This window comes from Glycine soja, chromosome 3 (assembly GCF_004193775.1).
Source record: "Glycine soja cultivar W05 chromosome 3, ASM419377v2, whole genome shotgun sequence".
Lineage (NCBI taxonomy): Eukaryota > Viridiplantae > Streptophyta > Magnoliopsida > Fabales > Fabaceae > Glycine > Glycine soja.
The window spans coordinates 17,786,865-17,800,381 of NC_041004.1; the positions used below are offsets into that span (position 1 = coordinate 17,786,865).

Consider the following 13,517-nt stretch of genomic DNA (forward strand, 5'->3'; position numbering starts at 1 on the left):
CACAAGTCACTCTAAACTTGAAACCCAAGTATTCTTTGAAAACAAAGCCTCTTCTGGTTTCCAGTGATTTCACTTAGAAAAGAACCAAAGGTAATGTTCACAAAATTGCTTCACCTTAGTAAGATGGATATGAAAAGTTAAGCACAAGGGACAAAGAGAGGTGTGTGAATGTATGAATACATGGTTTTGATGATGCCAAAGTAGAATCAAACAACAAGGTTGTTTCAACAAACATTCAAAGGGTTTTGAATTTGAATTTTGAATCACGTAATCAATTACTAGATGTTTGTAATCGATTACCAGCAACGACACTTCAAAAAAAACTTTGAAAAGTCATGACCCTTCAAAATATAACTGTGTAATCAATTACCAGAAACCTGTAATCGATTACCAGTGAAGAATTTCAGAAAAAGCTTTTTGAAAAGACACATCTCTTTAAACCATTTTGAAAATGCACGAAAGGCAATTTGAAAAGGCACGAAGGGCCTATATATATGTGTGTCTGACTTCGAAAAGTAAGAGAGAGATATTCTAAGAGAACTTTATTGCCAAATTCTCTCTCAACAACTCTTAGGCAAATACTTGCAAATTTATTGAGAGTTCATCCAGGAACTTCAATTTGTATCATCCACTCTAAAGGAGGGAAATCTTTATGTTCATCTCAGAAAGTCAATTGTAATCAAGAGACTGGTTGTCTCTTGAATTGTGAGTTTCCTGAACACAAGGGAAAGGGATTCCTCGTGTGTTCAAAAGTTGTAAAAAGGATTTTTACAAAGTTAGTGAAAATCTCAAGTGGGTTGCTTGAGGACTAGACGTAGGCACGGGAAGTGGTCAAACCAGTATAAATCGAGTTTGCATTTCTCTCTTCCCTTATCTCATTTATGTTATTGTAATCAATTTTGTCTTGCATGTTTAAAGAACATTATTAAATTGATTGTTTCTTCTTCTTCTGCATTTTGAGCCTATCATTTAGAAGGGGGTTAAAAGTCTGTTAGTGAAAATTTTTGAAACTTAATTCAACCCCTCTTAAGTTATTGAGGTCACTTGTTCAACAAGGTATGGAAGAGAAAGCCATAAGGATGGATAAGAGAAATGGGTGTGGTATGAAAATAAAGAAAGAAAGGAATGAAGAGGGGAAAATGGGGGATGGGAAAAAATGTGTGTCAGTCTCAAAATGAATATTGTGGAAAAGAAAAAGATCTTTCAATTGTTTTGTATATGTTATTTAAAATTTCTTCATTTTATTTTTTTGAAAAAAGAGCAAATTACAAACCCCCCCCCCCCTCCCCCCGAGGTATCCACTATTTACACATACCCTATCCATCGTTAATGGTGCTAACTCTATTTATTTTTTAGATCACATAGTAGGCACATGACTTTTATTAAATTTTAATCCCAAAATTATCCCCGTCTCCTTCCTTTGTTTAAAACTCCTATTTTTAGCACACCATTGTTGAATCTTTACGAGTTCATGTTGTTGTTAAGTGTGGTGAAGGTGTTGCTAGTTTGTTTTCGTGGGTTAATGTTCATGGTGTTGATTTTGTTTTTTGTTTTTTGATGATGTTCAATTGTTATGTTGCATTTCTTATACATTCCGACGAGTGAGAGGGAAAAGGGGTATTAGGGGTAATTTTTGAAAAACAAAGGGGGGGCACGTGTATTATTTGTAAAAGACAGGGGGTTCATGTGTAACATTTTTACAACCTCAAGGGGTACATGTGTAACATTTTTAAAACATCAAGGAATACATGTGCCTCCTATGAGATGCAAAGAAAAATGTGGAGGAGAATAAGAGGTGGAGGAGAAATGCACAACACATAGCATCACTGCGAGATGCAAATAGAAACGCAGAGGATACAACAAGACACGACGGCGACGAGGGAGAAGAGCTTACCTATCACCACTGCAGAGCATGATGCTTTTTGCACCACCCAGAGGAGACACACAAAGGAAACTTAACATCATTACAATAGGGGATACTAATGTAATGATTTTAAAAGGAGAAGAGACATGTATAAATAGAGCAAACCTTAGGGAAGGTTTCTATAATTTGCTATAAAAAAAACTATAAAAATTGAATTTAACACCTAAACAAGTCATTTTGATATATGGTATTTTAAGTTCTCTTAAAAATTGAATTCTTACCTCAAAATCCTCCATATCTAAACACACTTAATGGTTAGCATCCAACATAATTTTTTTTTCTCTCCTCACAAATTGTGTTAAATACTGGTTTATAGCAAAGAGAGAGAAAGTATATAGGTTATTGTTTTTAAATGTAAATATCATTTAAAATACCTAAAATATGAGGTTGTCTAGAGGGCAAAGTTGAGCTCTATCTTGTTTTGATGTTTATTTTAGTTTAATTTCTACTTTTGGAACTTCTAGTTTGAATTATGTATATTTTTTATTTTTCAATCTTTTTTAACAGATTTTTATAATTAATAAATATAATCTCTATTTTTTAAAACTAATCTGTTTAACAAAAAAGCATTTTGGATAGTTAGAATTCGACATTTTAGAAATCCATTTATATGTGTTTTTTTCTAACATGTACTAAAACGACAATATTTTCCTCAATATGTTTCTTCACACTTTTGAGTAGATGTTACCGCACTAATTCTAATATGGTTATAAAGTACTTGTTCAGAAAAACAACTTTATGCTTGAACAAAAAATAAACAAAAAAAAAAAAAAGGAACCAGCAAAAGAAAAAAAGGACTCAGAAAATCATCACTTGACATGAGATGTCTTAAACACAAGAAAAGGAACACAAATATTGGCAATTAATAAAAAATAGACTTGTAAAGTTTGAAGTTTGAGGTCTAAACTTTAAACACAAGTCTAGACTGGGGACTAACTAAAGGCAAGTTAAATTGAGCCGAGTCGCTTGGACTAATATTAAGAACAAGTTATATGTTAATAGGTTTGAAAAAGTATATATAGACAAGGCGGTCATGAATTCAAAGTATTAATACTTTTGGACAAATATGTCATTTAATTAAAGGCTGCTATCTTAGACATGTTCCTAACATAAATACACATAAATCTTTTTTTTATAATTAATGTAGTATTTTTCCCCCTTATGATGATAGGAGTATAAAACTAATAATTACAAAATGTAATATATTTTTTATTATTAATATTTCTTATTAAAATTATATATATATATATATATATATATATATATATATATATATAAGTCATATGCAAATGCGAATATGCTTATAAAGATAAAAAATTTAAAAAAAAATGTTTGCATAAATTAACATAATGCAAGACATCTGTGAATATAAAATCATTTGAATATATATTAATTTTGATAATGATTTTTATATATTTTTAAATATTTATATACATATCCTCTAATATATAATTATACTAAATAAAATAATTGAAAATATATGAAAATCATAATCAAAATAAATTATATATTATAAAGTTAACACTTGTGCATGGCTATGCTTATTATATTAGTTCTAATAAATTTAAGAGTTTGCGTTATTTTTCGTAATTAAAAGTTATAGCTAGCTATCTAACATGCAGATCAACTTGTTAGAATGTTAGTTTATAGCTCTGCCCATTCCGTATTAAGTTAATTTTGAGACATTTAGGTTTAGAACGTTAATCTGATGTATTTTGAGGACTAATTTGAATTGTACTTCGGTGATTAATTACAACCTAATCCAAAGTCTAAATTTTTTATAATTTACAATATATAATATTCATAAAAAAAACTATATACAAATCATATTAACTCGAATTTGTTATATATATATATATATATATATATATATATATATATATATATATATATATATATATATATATATATATATATATATATATATATATATATATATAGTATTAATTAGGTCGATTTCGAGTTCAAATTAATAAATAACTCTATTAAAATTTCAAGTCAAATAGGATTAAAGATGAACTTATCCCACAACACCCCTACAACCTACCCTCCGATTATCTTAAGAAACATATTAGATAAGGTACAAAACTTGTTCTTTTTTTAAAAAAAGAAAAAAGAAAATGAAAAAAATTGGATGAACATTATTTAATCAAATGTTAAATATTAGAAGAGACTATAGAGCTGAAGTAAAATAATGTTGGGGAATGGGGATTTAGCTCATTGTATAGCGCTGGGTTCTTGTGAGTTTGGAGGTATTGATACCCCACATCTCCCTGGTGCCTCACATTTTGTTTTATCTTATTTATTTTTATCATGATATTTGTACAAAATAGGTTCCATTATGAATAATGATTAATTTGTATCGGAGACTGTGAGTACATTTAAAATGAATTTTCCTTTCAATAACATTTATTTTATATTTAATGATTAATAAAAATTTAAATCTAGGATCACTCAGTTAAAAAACACAATTTGTTATCACTTATAGGAATAACTTTGTTGTAAGTCATGTTGCTTTATCTTAGTGACATACAAATTCAAGTTTTGACGCAGTGCTGAGTTTTTCTTCGTTATGGTTGCTCCTAGTTTTGACACCTCTGAGCCCTGCTTCCAAGCCTTTTTCATTACCAAATCTCACAAAATTCGCTTGGTTTCGGTGGCATTTTAATTATAGGTTTGACACTATCAGCAGTGCGGAGTTTCTCTTTAAGGAAATTGCATTCTTCTTTAAGAGATAGGAGTACTTCAATTCTATTGTTCTTTCCTTTGACAATACCAGCCATAATTAAGGTTAATTCTTTTTATTTTTTATTAATTTTTGTAAAGATCAATAGTATTTTTTTTATTAAAGACAATCTTACTATCGAGTAGGATTATTATATGGAATATAAAATTTATCATATGAGTATTTAAGATAATTGTATACATATAAATTGAATTCGAAATTATTAACTTAAATATATAATTTCGTGTTAGTTAATTTATGTGAGCAGTAGTATTTTTTATTAACTTTTATCATTATTGATAATTAATTTTAAATTTCTAATATTAGATTTAGAAAATAAAATAAAGATTTTGAGAAACTTTCAAGGTCATGCAATAGTATGAATATTTAAAAAATAATTTATTTATCAACATGGAAAAACACATTAAGTCGAATCCTCTGTTTTCACTAGCTATGACTTAGATTTAATTCTTAAAAAAAATTCTATTGGCAGACGATATGTAAATTTCACCACAAATCTTTATTAAAGTTGGTAGTTTTCCTTGCTAAGTAGAAGTGTCTTTCCCTAATCCTAACTTTTTCTTTAAAAAAAATTATTTTCTTTACTAAACTGTGTCATGAATAAAAGAAGTATAGAACGTGATCTCTCACAAGTCACAAGGAAAGGGTTTAGTTTTTTAAATTAATAATAGTTTAATTTCAGTATCTTTAAAAATAAAAATAAAAAGAGTATTTTACTCTGTTTCGGTGGCGTCCATGAAGAGTTTTTCTCGAAGCCCAACGGCGCCTAGGAAAATCTCTAGCTTTTACACTAAAATGCTATGGCCATCAGCCAATGGTAATCAAATTGATGGAATAAAAAATAGGTGCTTGCTTCGGTGTCGTTTATAATTGACGGGTTATTTTTTTATTTTTCAAATATTTTAAAAATAAGATAGTAATATTTTAAAAATCGTTACAAATTCTAGGAAGTTTAACTTGTACATTGTGTAATTGTTTTTTTCTGCTTTTTACACATCAATTAAGCACCACTTTTTTTATCTTAATTGGTATATTTGATTTTTTTTAACCATTTATCTGTTGCTATTTTCTTACATGTTGTTTATGTGCAGTAATATTGTTTATGTGCATTAATAGTTTTGTTATGATTTATTTTATATTTGTTTCAAAATTATATAATATATAATATTGCTCAACATTTTTATTATTATTTTAAATTTTAAATGTAATATTATATATATAATACTATTTTACAGTTATTAAGAGTAATTATTTTTTATTCTGAATAATTTGATTTTTATATTATTATCGTTTTTTATTTAAATAATTATTTTTTCATTATTTTAATTTTACATTATTTTAATTTTCCGTTTATGTGCTGTTATGTTTTCATTATTTTTTTAATAATTATGTATTATTATTAAATGTTATTTTTTAAAATAATTTACAATAAAAAAATTACTTTAATACAGTATTAATCACTTTCTATTCTAGATAATTATATTTTTATAAATGTCCTTTATGATTGTTCTTGAAAATAACATAAACTAAAGATGGTCAAGCAAAGAGGTTTAGGTTTTCCAAACAAAATTCTAGTGGTTAAATTATCAACATCTTTGAGGTAAATTTTTATGTAGTTACATTATATATTATAATGATCTTTTTTCATTTTTAATTTTTTTTCTTAACAATATCTAATAAGATTTTATATTTATTGAGCTTAGTGAAATTTTCGGGGGAAATAAATTCCAAAAAAGATCACAAAATTACAAACGGTGAAAGTATATCAGTCAGATATGTCCAACAACCGGTTCAAAATATTCATGACAATGAAAATTATGCTCAAACAAATCCTAAAGAGGTTCACCACATCAAACATCAAGTAATGAAATATTTTTTGCCTTTTTATTGTTTCCTGTCTTACAAAGTGTGACATAAATTATTTCTACAATGTTTAATTTTTATATGAATAAAATCATTTTTTTATTTTTATGCTCTTCCAATGAACATGATGATATGAAAGACATAAAGAAAAGCATAGATGATCTTCATGAATTGGTGTTGAATTTAACAACACTTGTTACTATTGGCACACCACTCAAGACGTCTAACAAACAAGGGCGTCGACTTAATCTCTATGGAAGTGGTGACGGTAAATGCTTCGAGAAGAAAGCAGATAGAAAAAAATTATTCTTGCCTATGAAGAAAAATATGAAACCCTTGAAGGTTTTACAAACCACAACTTCTAATGTAGGGTATCGTATCAACAATAGATCTGCCATAGAGTTGGCACAACTGGCGAGTGCAATTGGTAAAAAAAAAATTTTTATTTTATTTTTTATTAAAATATATATTTGACAATATATTTTTTTGTTCGTACATGCAGATGTTAGACAATGGATGGTCCATCATTAGATAACCTAGACATCTCTTAAGGTTTTGATGAAACACAAAGATATAAATTTGTGTTAGCCACTTTGTTGCATGTAAGTCAATAGATTTGATGACTAGAAGTAACACTAGGAGAGACCTATCCATTACTAGATAACTAGTCTACTAGAAGCATGAAGTACTCATCTAGTCCATCCAAACACCACTCAAAATGAGCATGTTATTTGAATTATCCATTTATGACAGTTTATATGATTTCGTTTAAAAAGGAACATATCTACGTATCTATCTTTTAATTCCTTTTATATGTCTAACGGTCATATTGAGTTATAAATGAGAAATATAGAAAGTACTAATCCTATCAAACAGAAACACATAGTATTAACTTATTTCAGGAAACAAGATTAATCTGCACAACGATCATATCATTCAATCCTGAAGATTCTCTCCACAATTAGGAGTGTCTCTCTACCTATAAATATGACATCAATGATTGAAGAATTTTGACAAACATACATAGAAAGACAAGAGTCGTGAATCAAGAAACGAGAGAAAAGAAAAGCATTTTTCGAGAAACACACTAAACTTAAAAGAGTCCATCCTTTGTAGTATACAAAATATTAGTGAGAGATTAGAACTTTATTGTAAATCCATTCTTTGAGTGTTGTAAAGAATCTATGATTATGTATCAAACTTCTATTTGTGAAAGTCAGAAATGACTTAATGACAAAATAATACTTGAGTGTTCTTAGATTCAGGGGGAGTCTAAGGGGTGTACCAGGAGTGACCTTGACAATATTTGTAAGCCAGAAGTGGCACAAAAGATTACTTGTTGTAATCAGGTTTGATTAGTGGAACCCTTTACTGGTTGGTAAAGGAGAATTGGATCTAACTCAGGTTAAGTGAACCAGTATAAAATGAAACATTTTTACTACTCTTCTTTATCTTACTAAAGTATTTCATTGTTCATTATAAACACATTTTGCGCACAAGGTTTTCACTAAAGAACAAGTTTTATATCTCATTGGATGACAGACCACTTGTATTCACTGAATGAGGGTTCTTTTAAACTTGTTCATAAAAACATTTTCCATTTCAAAAAGGTTTTATATTTTGATTAACACACTATTCAACCATTATCTAGTGTAATTTGTTGTATTTCAGTAGTGGTTAAGTAGATTGCTCGAACTACACCTACTCCAAGTCATCAATCTAACCACAAAAGAAGTTTTTGTTTTATCGTACATTTTTGGAAAATCAAATGTAGATAAAATGGATAGGTAAATTTCTTTTAGTTAAAAACTAATGATAGTTGCATTGAATATGAATTGAAGTGAACGATAGTTTTTTTTTTAAAGAAACTTGCATAATTGTTGTTATTAGATTCTAATTTACTTATTTGTAATATTTCAACAATGATATTTTAATAACTACACCTAGAGATTTTTACAGTGGTAGAAAGAAAACATTAAAAGATTTGACGTCCAAAAAAGAAATTTGTCAAGAAGAAATCATATATATCTACCTTTCTTTTGCTATTAATTTTATTTATTTATTAATTGACATTACTAATAGGTAATATTTATATATACTTGATCTGGTGACCTGTATGATGACCTATGAAGAGCAATTACTTGTTATTCATTTTATAATACACGAATAATGAATAATTCTTATAAGAATAAATTATATCCAATTTCCTCTATGATTCTGAATTGGTGAGGATGATTTTCAAAATGTTAGAGAACAATTTCAAGTGAAAACATTTCTTCAAGTCTCAACAAACGCATAGAAATGTTTTATATTATTTACCACGATATTCCGATCCAAACTTTTGAAAATTGAATCTCCAAAACTCCAGTGAACTTAGACGAGGTCCCACCATAAACTAAGACCTAACTAAGGTGTATAATTTTTGGGAGTTTACTCTTATAAGGGGAGTAAATATAAAATAAGAAATCTGAGTATTTTACGAAAAAGCAACAATATATCAATGATTATTCTCTCAGTTAATTATAAATCTCTTATGTCAGATAAATTTATTAATTTTTATAATAATTATGTTAAAATTTTTCACAATAATATATTTTATTGGTTGATATTGTAATTTCTTTTATAACGAGACTGTATAGAAATTAAATTCTATAATTTATTATAATTATATTTTTTTAGAGTATAGAGTTTAGGATTTAAAAATTAAACTTTATATTTTTTCTTACAAAATCACAAGTATCATTTGCAAGATCCGATATTCTGAATGGTAAAAAAAATTCTAAATATTTAACTGTCACAAGTTCAGATTAAAGTTGAATACTACTAATTAAATTACAATAAGCTTGTCAGCTAATTAAGGTGTTCAGTAAATTTATTATATGTATATACATACTATTCATTATTAATATTTTAATAGCAACTAAATTTGTATTTAAAACGGGTTACTGACTTTCTTAAAAAAAAAAATGGGTCGCTGACTTTAGAGCATGCGGATTTTGTATATTTAGTCTTTCTTTACTCGCACAAATCAAAGGGGATCCACTAAAAAAAAGTATTCGTCCAAATGAGATTGAATCGGTCCTATTAAGTAAATTGTGGATGGAAAACAAAAACATGATTTGAAGGAGAAAATTTACTAAAGATTAAATAGATTTTTTTTAACAAAAATTATTTTCTCATAAAGTCAGATGAATATTTAGTCTTAATAATACATGAGATAAAAAAAAAATCCCACTCAACATTAACTTAGACAAAGAAAAACAAAGGTTTCGGCCGGAAATTGGTATCCAACTTCTGTAGTCGTCTCCACGGAGACGTAGTGGAGTTGGAAACGTGTGGCATAATTTCTGTGTCTCTTCCAGAAGCCCACCCTACCCTACCCAACATCTCAAACAATCCAAACGAAAAAAATAAGACCACAAAACCTTCATTTTCTTCTAGATACATGCAAATAAAAATGTCAGAAAAACTAGGCCTTTCACTATCACTAATATTTGGTCATTTTCATTTATGTGTCAATAAATATAATACCAACCATGTTGCTCTCATATTTCTCAGCAAGACCCCCAATCTTGGAGTTATTCAAGTCTCAAAAAGCTCTCTCAAATCTCAATTCTTCAATTGCTCCTCCTACTCCTAGCTTTAAGTCTCAAATTGAAGGTTTTTGAAGCTCACAAGCAAATATTTGTGACATGTGTATCATAATGAATAAGGCTCATGTGTTGTTGGTGTTGGTAATCTTGATTGCTTCATCAGTGGCAGAGAAGCCTTCTGTTGTGGAAGCAAGGACACTTTCCTTAACATCATCTCATCAAGGTGAGCAAAAGCTTCATAATTAGTCTCCCTCTCTTTTATCTAGTGGTATTTTTTTTGTAATTAGTAGGAATTGAAGACGGTGTCAGGAAGTTTATAATAATTTATACATTTTTATCCAATCATTTGAGTTAGATTCCGTGACTTTTATCTAGTGGTATGGTTGCTGATTTTGTTTGATGAATTTTCAGGGTACTCAAAGATTTTTGCCACGCTTGGAATTGTTTGCAAGTGTTGTGATGGGGTTGAAGGTGGTGCCTGCACAAGCACATGGACAGAGTCTTGCTCTAACCTGCAGTGTTCCCCTTGGAAATCACACTCATGAATAATCTCCTACATCTTTGCTTTTTCATTTGCATACAGCTTTAGGAAATATTGTAGAAATTAACACTTGAATCTGAAATTTTGTTCTATGTATTGTAAATTTTGTGTATATATAATTGTGCTAAAATTTGGGATGTATCTGTCAAGAGCAGTAGCAAATAGCAGTAGCTTCAAAATGAAAATTTGAATTCTAGTTAATCATTGGGATGATGGCTTGATGAGAAAATGGCATATTTGTGAGTTTAAATTTTAAATGGGTAAGGGGGAAGTAGCGGGATACTAATCAGGGGCGGGCGGACTCAGGATTAAAAAAATAGGGAGAACAATCACCAATTTTCTAAAAACTTGTTTTTATTTGTGACTAACAATCGTTCATAACAGAAATTAAATTAAAATCATTTTCAGTATGAAAAAATAAATATAAAAATAATTAAATTATGGATACAAATATTCTAATTAATTACATTTTTTTACCCATACAATACAAATAAACACATGAAAATAAAAACTTAGTTTTATCAGATAAGTAACCAACAAAACTTTCAAAACATGAGTGTTAATAGTACATTATGAGAAAAAGGAATATGCACTATAGTAAAATAATTTTACATAACTATCTAATTGCACATTATTGTTTAGAATAAGTTTGTTAACTTTTATAATAATTAATTTAAAAATTATATAAATCATGATTTGTGATTGAATTATAATGAAATTATTTTATATTGTCAAAGTATAATCATTAAATTCTTATAATATATTTATATGAGTGGTTACTACTTAATTTAATATGATATGTTCTACATTTCTACTAATATAAGAATTTAAAAATTTCAAAAGAATTAAAATTGAATAACTTTTCTATGTTTATCCTATATATTTTAAAGGATATTTATTTAACAATCATGAACGGGAGCCAAAAAAAAAATTCCACAAGACGTACAATGTTTAAAAAAGCCTTTAAAGGTAGAGTAAAACCTTATCTCATAATTAAAAATTAATAAAATAGAAAAATTTATAATCAAAATATTAATTAGGAAACTTTCCAAAAAAATGAGGGGGTCATGACCCCTTGAACAACAAATAGGTTCGCCCCTAATACTAATATACTATCATGTTTTATGCTTGGTGCTTGAAAAGAGAAAAAGGGAAAAGAAAAATTGTGAGTTCCAATCCCTTCCATTAACAGCTAATATTTATTGATATAAAAAAATACTATCCCACATTATAACAAAAGTAACTAGCAAAAACTTCCAAAAATAAATTATTTCAATTTTGTAAAATGGAACGAGAAACAATTGTATTTTTTTTTTTTTTTGGGCTAAATTGATCCATGAGTTCCAATACTTTGACTACACACTTAATTAGGTCTTTGTGCTTTAAATTTTTTTAACTAGGTCCTTGAACCTTTTTTTTTTTTTCAATTGGCTTCTTCTGTTTGGTTGTTGTCATGAAAAATTAATCACAAATACCTAATTATAGGTGCAGAAATAGACTGATGCTTATAAAGTGTGTTGTAAGCACAACTCATTAAATTATGAGAGTTTGCTATTGAGTTTCAACCTTTTATAAAATACTTGGATTGAATTTACCTACAAGGGTTGAAACTCTTTAAAAATATGTCACAATTGGCTAATATGTCCTTACAACACACTGCATAAGCACTACTCCATTGTTTGCAACTCTAATTAGATATCTACGGTTAATTTTTTATTACGACAATTAGACGAGAGGATCCAATTGAAAAAATCATGAATCTAATTAAAAAAAATCAGGATTTATAGAATAATTTAATCAATTTTCTCCTCCCTTTTTCATATTATTTGAATTTAAATATATTTTTTGTCGAGACAGAGTAAGAGAAGAGAATAGAAGAGCATATTCATGCAAGAGTTGCATCCATACAAGTAGTGGACGGAAAAATGTGTCGCAACGCACAAAAATAATTGTATTATTGTCTCCTCTCTCTCTCTACTCAAGAAAGTGACATGTTGCAAAAATCATTTGGCTATTAGAATCCGGTCATCTGGAGAAAAGGCTCTAATTAGAAACGAATCTCTTCACTAAAATCTATAAAAGGAAACTCAGAGTACTGCATTCAACACATGACTAAGAAGAGAAAATCTAAAGTGTTGAACTCTGTTGAAATATTGGACGATCATACACTTGTGCTTAAAGAGTTATTCTTTACTTAACAAAGTTTTTCATTGTATTTGAGCTTAATTGTGTATTCATTCTTTGAGTACTCTAAATCTTTGTATTCTTTCAAACAATTATTTAGAAAGCCAGTGGCTTATTGATAAAAAAAATATTTAGGTGTTCCTAATCTTAGGGGGAGATTAAGGGAGTGTCAGGAGTAACCTAAAAAATACTTCTTGTAGTTAGGAGTGACTGAGAAAAATGCTTGTTATAATCATTTTATTGATTAGTGAAATCCATCAGTGTGAAGGAGAACTGAACGTGATTCACGAGATTTGAGTGAACTAGTATAAACTTTGTGTTTATCTCTACACTTCTATATAACATGTGTTTATCCGAAGTTACTCCTTTGGCTCTTGAATGCATAAGCTTTTGCAAAAATCGTTTTATTGAAAACTATTTTTCTGTTGGACGATATTTTGTTTGAACTTGGTTCTTAAGCTTTTTTGTTTGAAGTTCTGGATGCTTCTTTGTGAGCCTTGTTTCTTTAGATAGTTTGGAAAAATCTCTTTAAGAAAATATCCATCTAGCAAAAAAGATTTCAAAGTTTGATTACAAATTATTTAACATCTCTTGTAGTGTGTCCCTTTTATTTCAAAGCTGTGTTTTGTCACGTTGTCAAACCTTTAGATAGTTTGGAAAAATCTC

General features: G+C 28.3%; 1 protein-coding gene across 1 annotated transcript; it reads left to right on the forward strand.

Moving 5' to 3' along the window:
* The first annotated feature begins 10,071 nt into the window (after nt 1-10,071).
* Nucleotides 10,072-10,868, forward strand: LOC114406224. Its single transcript, XM_028368869.1, has 2 exons — nt 10,072-10,349; nt 10,538-10,868. The coding sequence occupies exons 1-2, from the start codon at nt 10,226-10,228 to the stop codon at nt 10,669-10,671; spliced, it is 258 nt and encodes an 85-aa protein (XP_028224670.1). The 5' UTR covers nt 10,072-10,225; the 3' UTR covers nt 10,672-10,868.
* The last annotated feature ends 2,649 nt before the right edge of the window (nt 10,869-13,517 follow it).